This window comes from Anser anser, assembly GCF_964211835.1.
Source record: "Anser anser genome assembly, chromosome: 18".
NCBI lineage: Eukaryota > Metazoa > Chordata > Aves > Anseriformes > Anatidae > Anser > Anser anser.
Genome location: NC_139739.1, coordinates 6,636,637 through 6,652,909, shown reverse-complemented (window position 1 = coordinate 6,652,909; position 16,273 = coordinate 6,636,637). Strand labels below are relative to the sequence as shown.

The 16,273-nt window shown below is 47.0% G+C and overlaps 1 protein-coding gene across 3 annotated transcripts in view; it reads right to left on the bottom strand.

Moving 5' to 3' along the window:
• The window catches only part of ULK1 (unc-51 like autophagy activating kinase 1), a 79,306-nt gene that overhangs the window by 6,350 nt on the left and 56,683 nt on the right, over window positions 1-16,273 (bottom strand). For 2 of the 3 annotated variants that reach the window (XM_083804537.1, XM_083804538.1), the window contains exons 16-25: window positions 14,455-14,580; window positions 10,820-10,971; window positions 9,924-10,007; window positions 9,488-9,750; window positions 8,651-8,835; window positions 7,698-7,813; window positions 6,969-7,112; window positions 4,247-4,434; window positions 1,316-1,494; window positions 1,074-1,192 (exon numbers count right to left, since the gene is read on the bottom strand). In XM_083804537.1, coding sequence (XP_083660663.1) covers window positions 1,074-1,192; window positions 1,316-1,494; window positions 4,247-4,434; window positions 6,969-7,112; window positions 7,698-7,813; window positions 8,651-8,835; window positions 9,488-9,750; window positions 9,924-10,007; window positions 10,820-10,971; window positions 14,455-14,580 — 1,556 coding nt within the window. The remainder of the gene's footprint in view (window positions 1-1,073; window positions 1,193-1,315; window positions 1,495-4,246; window positions 4,435-6,968; window positions 7,113-7,697; window positions 7,814-8,650; window positions 8,836-9,487; window positions 9,751-9,923; window positions 10,008-10,819; window positions 10,972-14,454; window positions 14,581-16,273) is intronic. The other variant, XM_083804539.1, reaches the window with a different exon arrangement.

Sequence of the window (16,273 nt, the reverse complement as noted above, 5' to 3'; positions counted from 1 at the left end):
CAGGAAAAAGATCATGGCTGCAAGTTGAGGACCCTGCTTGGCACACACTGCCCAAGGACACTCTGGGGCAGTGTCTTGTCGCACTTCCACCTTTTTTTTCCATACACATGTGAAGAAGTTACACAAGTGCCTTGACAACCCCCTTGTCCTCACTGTGCCCTAGAAAATCTCAAGGGAGCAGTACTTTGTGGGGACAGAAATAAGAAAAGACGGCCTTATCCAGTTCCCACACACTGAGGGAAGAGTTATGCTATGAATCTACAAGTTGCAATTTGCCCGGAAAAGGAAGAATTTATTTGGGTTATGTTAGCCCATGGGGAACACATGGAAGATGCGTAGCTAAATCTGTACTTTTTACTCCATATTGCCCCCTATAACACGTGTGTGCTCGCTGTGCCTAACTTCTACTTTTTGCAGCCCCACCCCAAGTCAGCACGGGTACTTTCAAAGACTAAACCCCTGGGGAGGGGGGCTGAGGGGTCAAGTACTTCAAGTGTTTCAAAAAGCTGCCTCAGTAATAATGCCATTGTAGTGTTAAAATTGTTTTTTCTAATCACTGAATCACAGCCAGCTCACATCACAAGCCAGCCAGTCAGATGCAAATGTAAGGCTGTGAGACTAGCAAATCAGTGACTCCTGCATTACCAGAGTTTTACTTCCTGTGTTTTTGTTTCACCTGAAAACCATCATTGCCAAGACACGTCTCAATTTGCCAAGTAAGCACTTACTAGGCCAGGCACTGTGTAATTAAGTTGGACTTGCGTGGAGTACAAATAAACACCTGAGATAGAGAGGTACAAGGAATCAGATAAGATGAATTCCCCTCTCACTAATTAGCACTGAAGATTCTCACACAGGCATGAGCAGGAAGGAGTTTGAGACCTGAACTAAGCACTGAGAGGAAGATTCCTTTCAGTAGGAATGAACAATACCCCGAAAGGAAGGCCCGGCCATGCAAGGGCACAATGAGATGCACAGCTGGGGGTTCACGCTCACTCAACATCCTCCCTGCCTTTGTAACACCTCCCATTCTTCCATCCCAGGCCTTTGTACCATGTGCCAAGGCCCCTTACCTTGCTTGACGGTGGAGGACAGGCACAGCTTGCCAGCTTTGATCTGCTCTATGGCTGTCTGCAGGCCCGAGGACAGCAGCTCTGCGACTTTCAGGTACAGCACCAGCTGCTCTGCATAGCTGCAAAGAAAGCACGTTGTAACACAAACCCATCAGCGGGGCGGCACTACGTGTCCCAAAGGCACAGAGCGACACGTCGGGGTGGCAGGGAGTGATGTGGGGGGCTCTCTGCCCGGTCCTTACCTCCACTCCCGGCTGAGAAGGCTGATCTGGTCAGCCACCACGCTCTCCTGCAGCTGGTATTCAGATGCCACCGAAGTGCTCATCTCGCTGGAGCTGCCTTTCAGGGCAGCGATCTCCATCACGTAGTGGACGAAGGCCAGTGTGAAGCGGAGGCTGCGCAGGATGTCGGTGTGCTCTTGCTGTTGAAGGAAATGTCAAGGTGGGGTTACAGAGGGAAAGCTGGCATGCAGGGAAGGCTGCTTACCTAGAGCTGTGCCCGTGGCTCATCCCAGCTTAAAGAAATAACACCTGGGCCTGAAACCCCCCCACACCTCTTCTTTGGGCAGGGACAGCCAAACTCAGCGCTGAGCCCACACGCCCCACCAGTTCCGCCTCCACATTAAAGGCAGCGACAGCCCCAGGCCAGAAATTCCCAGCCCAGTCCCTGGAAAAGCTGGTGTGACTTGCTCCAAAACTACACGCTCCCTTCTTAAGGAGTGTTCCCAGCAACTTGGGACTGTATCAAAAGTCGTCCAGGAAGGGGACGAGACCATCGGCACAACTGCCCAGCCCTGGTCCGCACCACCGCCATGCTGGTACAAAGCTGGAAGCGAGTGTGGATTTCATGAGCGACAACCTCTTGCAACCCCAGCCCTCACGTAGCTGGGTCTCCGCGTGCTCCCAGCCCAGTGCAGGAGCCCTGGGTGAGGTCCTCTGCAGGGCCAGCAAGGACAGCCTTTCAGCTGCAGCCCCTGCCCAGTTAGTGAGGGGAGAGACTCGCACTCAAATCACTATGTTCATTTCAAAGCAGTTTTTCCTCTGCTATTACAGACCAAAGGGTATTATCCTGTTTCTGGGAATCTCTATTGCTTAAATCATTGAAGCATTTTGGGGAAGTTAGTATTTGTGGGAAAACTGCATAGTTGTGGCTCCTACAAAAAGGATTGCTGCCTGGATCAGATGCAACTCCATTGTTTGCACCCTCTGCAGAAATGCAGCTAACCTGCCTGACCTTCAAACATTTAGTGGATCGGTTCTCTTAAAGGGGCTTGGTAAGGATGTTTTCTACATGAATTTGAGGGGAAAACAAGCAAATAAAAAAGCACATGCTCAAATTCTGCATGCTTTTGTTTTTCATTCACCAGCTCAGGCACTTGGCTGCTAAAGGAGCTTTGACTATCTGAAATATTAATCCCTCCTCTACTATCTTGCTACCTGGACAGTCCAGTAAGGTAAGGAAGTCTCAGTCTTCCTCTATTTTCTTTAAAAGCAAAGGAGGAACTCGGAGATTAAGTAATTGCCAAGTCATACAAGAAGTTTGTGGCAAAGCAGGAACATGCTGAGATCCTGCAAGTCTCAGCCTTATATCTCTAACTAACGCAGTCCTTCCTCTCTGCAAATACAGCTGGCCTTATTTATTACGCTTGTGTTTCTGGCCTTATTAGGCATCACAAGAGTCTTTCCTTCCATAGCCATCTCTATTGTGTTTCCAAAGCACTGCAAAACAGACTGAAATTTAGCATTCAGTTTGCCTTGTCTGCACCTAAAGAAACTTTTCCAAAAGACTGAAGAACTACCACCTATCTGAAAACGGCAGCTCCGCTCAGGATAAATAGGGGTGCTTTAATTGCAAGATTTCAACGCCCTGAAAGCATCAGAAATCAGAAGATCTGCCAGGTTTGTATTCTGGCCAACTCCACAGAGCACAAAGGAGTCTCCAAATATGCCAAAAAGGTTTGGTGCCAGAAAGGTTTTGTGACATGTGGATCAATTATTGTGCTCAGCAGAAATTATGAGCAAACTCAGATGACTCCTTACAGACATGAGAAGCTGAACTGAATGGGATTAAGATCAAGCTGATAACCTTTTAAGCACATTTCTCTTCAGACCCTGAAAAGCGATGGCAGCTGGCAGGGCCCCATACTTCTGGGACCTCAAAGACAGGAATGCTCAGTTAAATTCAGTACTATTGTGATAGATCAATGCATATCAATCAATCCTAGCACTGGGGCTTTGCAGGTAATAAAGCAAGTCAATGCAAGTCAATGCATAATTAACAACAACAACAACAAAGCTAAATAAAATCTGGAGCAGAAAAGCAAATCCACATCCTTAAAATGATGTATGCAGATCTTTGTAGGTATCTAAGGGGTTTTAGCAACACCAGCAAAATCCAGATACGAAGAGCCTTTCCCAGCCCTAGGCAGCCCAACGCCGTACCATGAATAGAGCTGAATCCATCGCTGATTCTGTCTCCCACCTCTACTGCAAATGGGCAGCCTGACCTACATTTCAAATATATCTCAGCTACAAAAGCATTTGCTTTGCTTCAGCTGGTCTTCAGCCCGCAGAGGGGGAGCCTGGCAGCCTTACAGCTTGACAATCTGGTTCAGCTGTTCTGGTGCAGGGCATGTCATGTCCCCTGCCCCCCATCAGTAAACGTGTCAGGTTTACTTTTTTTCAGACTCTTTGGGCAGAGGCTGTATCGCTGACTGACTCCCTAAGTGCATGCAGCAGGCAGTCATTTGATACACCGCGCTACTCATTCTCTCAAGTCAGCTATTCTAGTGCTGAGCCTTCTAAAAGGGAGAAGGCCTGAAGTAACCACATTTTATTTAGAAACTGTTCATGCAGGACACACCAGATAATTGATGTTTCCAACCTGCAAATTCAGCTTTTGAAATGGTAAATTTTAATCCTATTCATGGGCAGTCCCAAGGACTACACGGCTTGATAACAGGCTCAAAAACCACTTTCCTAAATACATCCTGGGCTTCCTGAGCACTGTGTTGCCTACCTCTCTTGAAGCCAGCTCACACCATCTTTGGAAGCAACCGCCTTGGATGCAAACATGAGCCTCTGGATGAACCAGACACTGGCCTTCTGGATTTGCTTTCCCTTTATTCTCCCCTATCTTTTGCCCCCTGCAAGTCCCTGGGGAGATATACCCACCTCCATGAGGGTCTCTTCAGGCAGCTCTGGTGCCTCAAACGTAACGGCACTTTCCAGGTTAGCGGTGATTGGATCAGCAAAAGCGTAGCGGAGACTCGAAGGGCCTTCCACAGCATCCCCACCGGTTCCCACTGCCAAGTGCCTGCCGGTGAACGAGCCTCCAGAACTGAGAGAGCTGGAAGACCCCACTGGGAAGAAAAATAGGCAAAGGAATTACTTGAGATGTTAATATTAGGCTGGGTATTCCTCGACCAGCACAGGGGATAATTGTAACTGTAGGATCCAGGCTCTTATGAGAGCCAGCAACAGGCACTCTAGAAAAGACACAAGGACTCTTGATGCAGAATAACCACTCCGCATGCAAGCTCCTCAGTGACTCAGCTAGACAGCTTACAAACACAAGCAAATTCAATGCACCTTCCAGATTGCCTGTCATTTCTGGGGTCAATTCCTGAAGCACCTTCCCTCCCTGTCCCCAACCCTTTCTGAATCCTGCCACAATATCTTGGGCTGCATTTTATCATACACCACCATAATCAGCTTCCTTATCATGGATCAGCATGGTTTGAACCTTGATGCCTTAGTTTTAACACCATCACCGAGTAAGCACCTCTGGTAAGTGAGGTTTTCATCATGGGTTTAAAACATCAGCCACTTGCATGCAAAGCAGGAAAGCTTTCTGTTATATGCCCTGCGCTTCTGCCTTCCTCTCTTTACAAATAGGAGGTTGGACAGAGTGACTTCAGCTAAGTCAAGACCCTAACCTCAGGATTCAAGAGTAAGAACTGTGTTCACCAGACAATTCCCTCACCATCATCTTTTCCCTTTCTTGGCCACTGAATCCACCTTAAGAGTATATTGCATATAAAAGATACACACTTCAAAAGGAGTTTCTGTCTCAGGGTATCGATAACAATTCCAGAGGGCTTCGTATCCCCTGACACACTGCTGCAGAGGGGTATATTCTGTCTGTCAGGGGGATGCTAATACCAGCTATGCTGCTCTGCTAATTCTCCACCATCACTGATCCTCTGGATGGAGATAGTTCTCTTCTACCCATGAATTTCATTTGCTGCCCTACCCTGACTTCAGAAGGTTTAGCAATATAATGCACATTTGAACAACTAATCTACAGAGACGCACAGCCTCCTCTCCTGGAGATCTCTCCCAGCTGGCAAGCTTCAAAGCTAAATGGATCATTAAACCGATCAGAGTATTTCCAGATCTTTCAGATAGAGAAAAAGACCAACAATACCACATTCTGGATGCCCTGTAATTCTGAGACGCTGCTTGCAGAAATTGTTATGACAACTCCTGAAAAGGCTCTGCCTTTGTATCTGTCAAATGATCCTACTCACGGATTGTCTAAGCACTTGGGGTGTAGAGTTCCAGCTTGCAAAGCTCCCTTTTTCACCATTTTGTGCATTAACTCTAACATAAGGAGTTACTACACAGACAGAATAAAGCTTGTCAAGCAGCATTGCTTTGACGGCCTTCACCCAACGCTGTGCATGTGTTGTGGGCTCACTATTTAACAGCCTCCTTTACCAGGCATTCCATCTGAACTCTTCGCTACTCAGCAGACCCTCAAGTATCCAACCATCAACCCACTAAAAAAGTAGCACTTGGACCTGCTTCCCAAATGTTATTATCCCTGCAAAAGCAATACAGGAAGTCTGAATTCTCTATTCATAGCATTTCAGTGGTAGCTAGAGGCTCTAGCCAGGATAGTAGCCCCATTGTGCTATAGGGCAGTCAGGCACTTTGTGTGAGAGTCCCTGCCCTACGAGAGTCCCTGCCTGCTTATGAGACAAAGGAAGGATTATGGTCCCAACTTTCCAGACAATCAAGGATCTGAGTGGGTTTAGCTATGATGGGAATCCAAGCCATACCCAGGAACTGAGCCATATGTCCCCCCAGTCCCAGTCAAGCAGCTTATTCATAGTAACATCCAAACCTTCCCTGCAGTAATTAAGAACAGTTGACTATGTTCAGATGATGAACGGCCAGGACAAGAACCCAAACAAGCCAAAAAAGCAAACAGAAGTGTCCAAATATTTTCTTAAACTGAGCATAGGCTCCAGCTCCCAGACACACTGTCCCAACAGGGACAATTACCACAGCCTCAACTGTTGGCTGCTGAGGCCAGAGTGCTGGCATCTTAAGAGATGTATCTGTCCACCAGGAGTGCACTTCTCCATTTCCTACTTAAGCAATTCACAGCATAAGTGACACCACTTGTACTTTAGCATATAGAGCCCTTATATAGAGACCTTTCGTAACGGTATTTGTGCATTGAAATTGTTGGGCATGGATGGTCATGCTTGCCTTTTATAGCTTATCTGCAGCCCACGAGGAAAACCATCAGAATACAGAACGTTCCTTATCTTTGTTGACCTATCAGCAACAGTGGATCTATGAACAGCTGCAGCGTTATTCCCGAAGCAGACAGAAACGATGTAAAAGGACAGTTTGCCTCTCTCTTCCAGTCCTGGAAACCCCTAGAAGGCATGAGTCCTTGTGCCAGTGTGAAGAGTTACCAGCAATAACTGGGGTTGGCATGAGCCAGCACAAGAACCTCAAAGGCATTTAGACCAGCTGAGCTCTCTGGATTGGGCTTTGAACAGCCCTCTGCCACCACCGGTGTGCAGCAGCAAGGAAGATAGCACGTTGCTCTGCCCCCAGACATTCCCACTGGAACAGGCAGGTATCAGCCCTTTACCTGAAAACATCCTGGTCCTCGTGGTCTGTGGGGGGGTTGTTCCACTGGGAGGGGATCCGACAGTAAAAATCACTGGGGATGGGCTGGCAGAGCCCCCAGCCCGGGCACCAGAGTGCAGGGTCCCTCCGTAAGCACCTGAGGGAGCTGGGGAGACAGTTGAAAGGTGCAGACTGGCATTACAGGAAAGTTACTCTGAGCACGGTGTGCCTCACCCAGCGGTTTTATGTTCCTGTAGACTCTCTCACCGTGGTCACCAGCACAGGGCAGCACTCCCTTTAGAGGCATCCTGCGATGACGCGACCAGGCCAGGCCGGCACTGACCGCAGGACGTGAGCCTGGCAGCGTTAGGCACCGCTGCAGCTGTTCTCCCCTCCTCGCTTCCCAACCTGCACGCGCAGGAAGACCCACCCTTGCAGAGCCATTCATATTCAAACTGACTGGCAGGAAGTCCCCACTTCCACATGATATCTCATTCAGAAGGGGCCAAGAGAGGAAGCCTTGCCTGCCTACAAAATCACACCGCTAGCCAGCAATTACACGGCACGCGTAAGCCCACAGACCTTCGAGCGCTCACAGAAGAAAACAAGCAGACATCATTACACTCCTCACGCACAGCAGTCAAAAGCCATCAGAAAAGAATCCTCCCTTTCGTAGGAGGCGCACAGCCAAACTCTTCCCACCCAACCCAACCCAGGACATCCCCCCAGATCTGCCTGCCTTTCCACCTACCTGCAATTTCCATTGGCTTCTCGTTGTTCAGGCTGTCATTGCTGCCAGCTTCTGAGATCTGCGCCCCAAAGGCTGCCTTGAGAAGCAGGTCAGTGAGCCTGCCTGTGCTCAGAGATCTAAAAAGAGAACACACAAGATGATGCAGAAAATCACCAAGCAAGTTTGGGGCAGGTGCAAAGTTTCAGCTAAGTTCCACTCCAGTTTGTGCCATTGCTGGTCCGCAACCACTACACAGCAGAGTCCAAAACTGAAATACCCACTGGCCCTATTCCTCTTTTAGCAGAGCATCTGAAGCACCTCCTGCTACTTGCAGAAAGCTTATGACTACTTTGACTAGCTGCAGTAATGAAAGAACTGAGTACAGAATTGCTGTAAAACAATTTTTCTTTGATGGAAGATACAGAAATTAATACTAGAGAACTCTTCCAGATCACTGGAGAAACTTGCTATCAGCAGAGAAGCAGATAAGAAAGGTTTAACACTAACACCTGAGCAACTTTGTATCCTGCAACATTCATGTCAGTACCTGGCTTTCAAACAGATCTTTGAAGACCTGTGCCTACAGTTTGATAGACAAGGAACACCTCTCCCTCACGACAGGCACAGGATCCAAAAAGAGCAAAGCACACATTTGAATAATTGCAGGGAGTCTGGTCTAGTGACCAAATCCTTGATCCTCCACACTTGATGAAACCCAGGGCACTAAACAGTGTGAAGCTGTAGGCAATCTTTCATTTTACAAAATCTAGGCCACAGCCTGCTTCTGTAGCCTGCTTCTGTAGAGGAAGACTTTAAAAAATCTGCATAACATCTGCCTGCAACCCAAGGGTGCTAGGAGATGACTGCAGAATGCTCGCAGACCCATTATAATTGAAGTTGTAGCTGGGCTTTGAAATTTGCCCCACTCGTGTTAGGGAATGAAGCACCACTATATAAAGCAGACCACAGCTCACCTGCCCTTGATCTCTTCCACAGGCCTCAATCCAAAGCCAGTCTGCTGGCAGTGGAAATGTCCCATCTCCTTCAGATCTGGCAGGGTCTTGTTCCGTGTTGGAGTCATCATGACCCCCTGATGGGCCAAGAGGGTGAGGAGGTTCTGGGAACTTGGGGTTTTGGGAAACTCAAAAGGGGACACAGCCTAGGAAAAAGAGAAAATAAAGATCGGTCGTTAAAATGAAGGATGAAGGTTCCCCTCACCCCTCATTTGTTTATCAGAATTAAATTGTACACTTAAAAACAAGCCTGAAATAGGAGAAAAAGAAGGGGAAATTCCAGCCCACACAGCTACTTGTCTCCTATCCCAGAAAGACTAAAATGAAAGGACAACAAGCTCTGCTGAAAATTTGTAGTAGCCTAACCTAAGCACAGAGAAATGCTGTCGCAGTGCCAGCTTCACATCAGGCAGTGGGGCTTTCACCCACTTAACCGCCTGCTGTCTCCGCTGGGGATTCCTACTGGACGCACGCTTGTGTCACAAGCTGTGATGTACAAATCAACCCTGACACCGCAGCGCACTAATGCGCTTCTGTCCTAATCTGGGCAGCTCCTTTTCATTGCCTGTTTAAAACCCCGGACTCTGCTCAGATGGTGAATGCTGTTGCCAAGTGAGATCTGTCCACTAAGAACTAGGACACTGCCACATTTCACACAGATCGCTAAACAGCCCTTGAAGAAAAGGGAACAAGTGGTGATAAATCCAGGTCAGAGATATCTGAGCATACAGCGCTTCACCCCCAGATAACCCAGCAAATCAAGCCATGAGAAACCCAAAGGCAGACTCCTCGATATACCTTTGTAGGGGAGCCCATGATAGTTGGCAATGGGCTTCTCTGCATGAACTCAGACAGCTTTGGTGAGGATCTGAGCTGCCGGCAGTGCTGCAGGCCATGAATCTGCAGAGGCTGGCTGACTGGGGTATGGCCAAAGTGAGCAACTAGAGGATCAGAGTGCTGCTTGGTTATCTTCTGCCTGCAGGAATGCAAATCTGACAGGTTGGGAGCACTGTGGAGCCGGGAGCCCATTCCTCGAGGAGAGTGTTCGGGCGCTGAGGCACCTGGAGAGCCCAAACACAGTGACAAACCATATCATTTTCGGGTTCTAAAAGCAAAAACCAGCCTGATTCACTGCTAAGACATCCAAGGATGTACATACCCAACCCTGAATGCCTTGAGACTACAGCTCCAGCCTTACCCATAGGAGTAATAAGCAAAATGAGGACCAACTCACCAGCCATGGGAATCCGGCTTCTCACTTCTGCTCCAACAGAAGAGGGGATAACAGTCTGGCTGGGCTGCTCTGGGATCGTTCCAACTTTAAGGGAACAAAATCAAAGTTTATTCACCATTAAGTTTTCATAGGCAACACCTCCTATTTTATAGAAAGGTAGTAGTCATCTCTCCCAATCTTCTCAGCCCTGGCTGTATAGTGAAAAGATCAACATCTCCTGTAAAAGGAGGAAAAGAGCTCTGGCTGGTATTCATTTAGCCAGGTTTAGTCTGACTTTGCACAAACATTAATTCAGAGGAATAGAATATAAATATTCTCCATTTCCCCATCAGCAGAGACTAATAAATATAGGACAGGAGACACTAGGGATATAGAATAGCTAGTTACATCAGTCTGTTCCTTTACAGGAAGCAGCAAATTGCATCATTTGCACACTAGGGTTTTTCTTATCCTCTTCCGCTTGATTTGCTTGTTAGCGTCTGGATCAGGCTATCAAGTATTCAGACAGCTGCTTTTCAGTAGACACAGTGAAGTTTCAAGCCCTTCCAGAGCCAGTCAGAATTCTATTCTGCTGGCAATTGGCTCATATTTTTCTCACTTCAACCCAAACTGGTAAAAAAAAATACCTTCCACTTACAGAAGCCCTCTGGAGAGGAAAGCAAAATGTTTCACACATACACCAAAACACAGCTCACCTCTCCTGAGGCTAATAGGTATTTTCCTCTCCATTTTACTGAAGCCAAAACACCTGTCAAATATTCTATTGAGAAGAGCCATGGGGGAACACAACGTTCTGAATTCCCTATTACCTAGCAGTTACAGCTGGTCAAAACCTCCTCTTTACAGGAGAGAGACGTGATTTTATTAGAGCAGCAATAAGCCAGTTGACATCTTACCTTGCGGTGATGGCATAAATGGCTTGGCACCGCCGAAGGAGAGCTTTCTAGAGCTGGGCACAGATCCATGCTCTCCAGGATAAGGAGGGGAAGCACCAGTTTTAGGAAAACCAAGAGGACTTGTACTGCTAGATCTCCGGACCGTACCAGACCTTATAGGAAAGAACAGCAACATGCACATCACTTCAGTTGCCAGTAAAGAAGAGTAAGGAAAATATTAACACCTGATACTCAAACACACCCAGCTACCCCCACAGAAGTGGAGCTTCACGGCTGTTGATCTTAGATCAAAACTTGACTGTACTAGGAGTACATAAATACAGATTAAGATTATGATCCTTGTTCTCAAGAGTTCCAATCCAAATAAAATTTTGCAAAAGTACGAAAAGAACGAGCTGGATTAGCTCAGCTGTAAGCAGGGAAGCCTGTCACCTTTTAAAAAGTCACTTTTAGACACTTGTAGGTATCTAAATCAGTCCTAAACAAGACAATTTCCTATTTTGCTGTGTCCAGGGTGTTTATTGGAGGTAGTGTCTTCAGACTGCACTGAGAGGGTTTTATTCAAGTGTCCCTCCTGTGCTGAGCCACGCACTCCTTTGTCGGAGCAGCCTTTAAGTTAGAAGGCTCTGTGAGTGCACGTCGTGCTACAGGGAGTTATGCTGTGCCAAAGGAACTGCTCTGTAACAGGGCTTTGACTCAACTCAGGAGAGGCTACAAAGTGAAACAGAGCAGTGCGTGGCTGTCAGATCTGAAACAGCTGAGTACTACCCAGAGGAATTTCTCTTAGAGGTGGAATGGTCAGAATTGCCTGGGCTCCAAACTCCCCTAACTCCTCGTGAAACCTCACCTTAGAGAACTAAAATTAGTTTGTACAGGCCACACGTGCAGGAACCTCAAGCATTACCTAGCTGCTAAAAAGAAACCAAGAAGAAACTAGAATAGGGGGAAAGTAAGTAGAGCCACACCACCACTCTGGAGAGAGATGGGATTTTTGTATATTAATTATCAGTGTTTGAATGGTTTCATCACGCTTTAATAACACAGCCTAACTACTGAAATGCCAATCTGCCTCCGCAGGCTCCTCCACCAGGATTCCATTGCACTCCTTTACATGAGAAAACAGTTTTTTCATCACATCTACTCTTGATTTGGAAACATCTTTTCCATTGTTGAAAGAACATTAGTCTCAGCCAGTGGGTGGTTTTCTAGACAAAAATCAATGAATATGCTGAAAAAACTGTGTGCAAGCCACTGGAAGATGCTGTCACCAAGGTATCCTGCCTCCTCTCCCAGCAACGCACTATTAATCTGTCCGTGCATATCTGAACAGAAGGAACAAAGCCATAAAGGTGTCAGCAGTACAAGCAGGGCTAACAGCACTACAGGCAAACCCATCCTGATGGAGTGTCAGTATGTCTGTTCAACAACACTACCAGGTATATGGCACTACTTGATGCCATGTTTCAGAAAAAAAATCAGTAATTGAGATATGAGCGGTTTTTTTTTTTTCCCTTCTCCCTCCTCAACCCCACCCCAATATGTTGCTGTTTTTCTGTCAAATTAATCCACGCTATATTCACAGGCTAGGGGAAAAAAAAGGAAATCATTTAAAGTTTTAACCTAAAAATCACTTCCGTTCATGTTGCTCCAGATTTAGAGGCCTAACACTCACTAAGTGCCTGGCCCTGAAGCAAAACTAATGTACCCAAAGAAAACACACCTGACACAGTAAAAAGACACCTAGTGACAGAAAGAAAGCATTGCTCTGCCAAATTTTTAACTCTTCAGAACATCAACCATCGGGAAGACTAATTGTTATTTATTGTGAGCTTGCAGGAAAAACCAGGAGCTGACTGCAGCTGCTGAAAGGTGTGGAATGTCAGACACCACCCTACAAGACACGGCATAGGCAAGGAGCAGACGAGCAGGACAGGTGATGTGGCCAAAAGCAAGCACACATAATCACCACCTCACCACACGAGATATCTGTCCACAAACAAGCTGTGCCGCACAGGCATCACCAGCCAGTCAGATGACAGCAGTCGATATTGCAGAAACAGAGTGTATGTCAAAGCTCTTAGTCAGGCTACGTGCCAGACGTGATGAGGCATTTGGCTGTAATGGCCTATTTGATACAGCTGATGGAAAAGTGGAATCCCACACAAAACGCTTGATGAAGTTTTCTCCTTCCATTCCTGAAGTGTGCCTAATCAATTTGCTGATTAGAGGAAGTGATGATGAGAGATAAATATGGCTTCCTGGGGCAGGAGACAAAACATGACGCCAGAGATTTTGCGATGATGCTAAAAGCAGAGCGTGAATCATCTGATTGGTTCCATTCCTCGAGTTCCTCTGCAGGGACGATGCTAATCTCATCATTACACAGTGCTGACTAAATGGAGCAAAACATGACAGTTTGATCCCAGACTGGTATCCGCAGGCTGCGAGCCCGAACTCAGCAGCCTGTCACTGTGCCTGGTGCAGCCTCTGCACGTTCTCCAGAGCTTTTTATACATCACATGGATGGCTGGGACTCTTTCGTTAGGTTCAGCACTAACAGGGTGCACAAATACTGCTGTAAGAAATATAGGGCATGTAGGAAACTGGAAGGAGCTTACCACCAAACCTGTCACGCATTCAAAGAACTGAGCATAGAACAGTATTAAACTAACACTGACACAAAACAAATCTCTTCGTTGATCCGTGGCTAATATCAACATTGTGTCTCCAATTCTGGGTCCACTCTGAGTAAGCCTTATCCTTAATTAAGCTGGTAAGAACCCCAAACTCAGGCTGACATAGGCATTACCCTACTTCTGAAAACCAAACTTTGAGCAATCCAGATACTTGGAATATTCTTTGCCCTTGCTGTACAAACTCTCTTTAAGAGCCTGTACGCTTCTCCCTCTACAACCTGGGCTGCCACTGTTAATCCAAATCTCAAAACTGTGGGAACCATAAATTACACGTGTCGAGGGAGAGAAGCTTGGTGGGTTTTGGAGGCAGAAGACACCACCACCAAGCTAAGGAAGGCAGCTGCACGCAGCTGGAGGCTGACATCCGGCTCTTCCTGACGGCGCTCAGAAGGCATGCTCTGCCTCACAGGCAGGAATTACTCGTGACTTCATTGGGATGCGTAACCACATTCATATGGAACTCGTGTAATAAACATCTATGGTGTGACTAGCTACAGGAACCAATTAGTAAAGTCAGGTAAGTTTTGCATCCCTATCCGTTTCAGTCATTTATCTCAACTTTTTCCTTTCATAGAGGCAAGAGCCAAATGAATGATTGTCTCTGCTTGGCCCACCAAGCCATATCTGGCGTAGGAAAAGCTGTCAGACCCAAAAACGCTCAGCCTACACAGAAAGCTGATGGGAGCTATGTCACATACACACATGCAGACAAAATGTACAGTGCCTGGTAACAAATAAATTTCAACATAGTTACAGAAATACTCCAAAACTAAATGTCACCACAAAACATAGCCTGCCGTGGCTCCCTAAAGCAAGGGGAAAGGCCCACCACACAAGGAAATTTTTAGAGATAGAGAGAACCTACTGTAAAAGGCCCCCCAGGATGTAATGCAGTGTAACACACTGATGTGACCCCCTCCTCCCAGCCCCAGCACTTACCGAGGAGAGGCGAATTGGTGGGGAGACTGCAAGTTCTGCTCAATCCGCCGGTAGTTATGGATTTGTGTCGGGACCGGAATGGGCACGGAGTGTCCGTACTTGCTGCTGGAAAACTGACCCGGCCGGCTGTGGAAAGGAGACAAAGCCTCGAGTAAGGGGTGGGCCTTCAGCCAGGTAATTGGAGCTATTATCTTCAGAGAGCAACCTCACGCAGGGAGTGCCCCCTTCGCTCCTCTCAGGCTGCGGGTTTGTACTGGGTGGCGGTTCAAAGCCATGCGAAAGGGAAGTGGCGGCACACATCTCCTGAGAGCAGGCACCTTTCTTCCAGCACGCTTCCCACCCACGGACTGAAGCCAAAACACACACCCAAGCGCACCACTCCCTCCAGGAAAATTGGAGCCCTGCTGTTTCATGCCACAACTGGCCCAGTTTCCAACAGACTCGGATCCCCAGCCAAAGAGCACATCACTGAACAAAGGCTAAACGCCTGTGGCTCACACAGGACACCAGCAAAGGTTTTGCTGCCAAGAGCTATCTGCAATTCATGCAGAGACACTGCTGCAACAATGGCACCTCCATCAAAGCCTCGGCACACCATGAAGAGAACACACACTTCTGGTGTACTTCAGAGTATTTGCAAGCTAACTACAGGGTGGAGAAGGCACCTTGGGAGAGAATAAAATCAGGGGACAGGAGCTGGTATCTATATGCCCATCAAGGTTGGCAAGAGTATCACACATAAAATGGGACAGGCCCACTCTGCAAACTTCAGACTTCTTTCCAGTTCCATCCAAGCAGGTAAATCAGCTCATGTCTGATATCTGTTCCCCCAGGTGACAGTTTCCCTGTTATTCTTAGCCTGCACGCCCCACTCTGCAGAACCCATGCTATACAAAAACCATGCAAACACCACATTTAACTAAGTAGCTGCCTAAAGTCTTTTCCCAAAGGCTCCAGAATTCTTGGGTTAATTGCCATGGCGCTGTTAATTCCAACTGCCAACATCAATTGCAGGGAGGTTGCACAATTACAGAAAGATCTTATTGGAAATGAAGGCTTCTGCAGTCCTCCTTGCTGTCAGTGTAGGACGCACACCTTAGCTGGCACCTTAGAAGCAGGAAGTATTGCTTCTTCAGGTCTAGCACTCAGAGAGGAAGAGTTTTACATAAGGTGAAGAAGACAGACATTTAATTCAGCAGGAGCGTACACGTGTGCACAGGGAACAGGCTGTGTCTTGTTTGGCAGTTCAAAATATCCCATCACCAAAATTTCTTTTTTGGGGAAGGTCAGCAGTACTTCGTGGTTATGGTGACAGTGTTCAACAAAGCTGATCGGCAGTTCTCCACACTGTGCACATGAAGACACTCCTCATTCACAAAAGAACTAATTAACTAATCAAGGCTGAAAGATCAAAATGTGATTCTGATTTCTCTCTTCCTCTCTTAACATACCTACTATTTTTTTTCTATTATTTTTATTCATTTAAATTCTACATATTCTTCCTTGCGTGTTCTGATCTCTCCCACCAGAAAGACTTCACCAACAGACTCTCAGCCTGCCTCTAAAAGGCATCACCTAGGCCTTGATTCTTCACTAGCATATAGCAAAATAAAGGTGTTCAAGGTTTCTTATTGCTCAGTGGAAAGGTGAGGTTTTTGGTGTCTCTGCCTTCCATCAGTACATGACACGGTGTCAGACAGACATAAAGCAAACAAGCTTTAACCAACAAATCTGAGGGCTGACGTCAGACTTCGCACACATCCTGACTTCCAACATAAATTTCAAATGCCTTCTCTTCAATCTGGCCAAAACCCTTTAA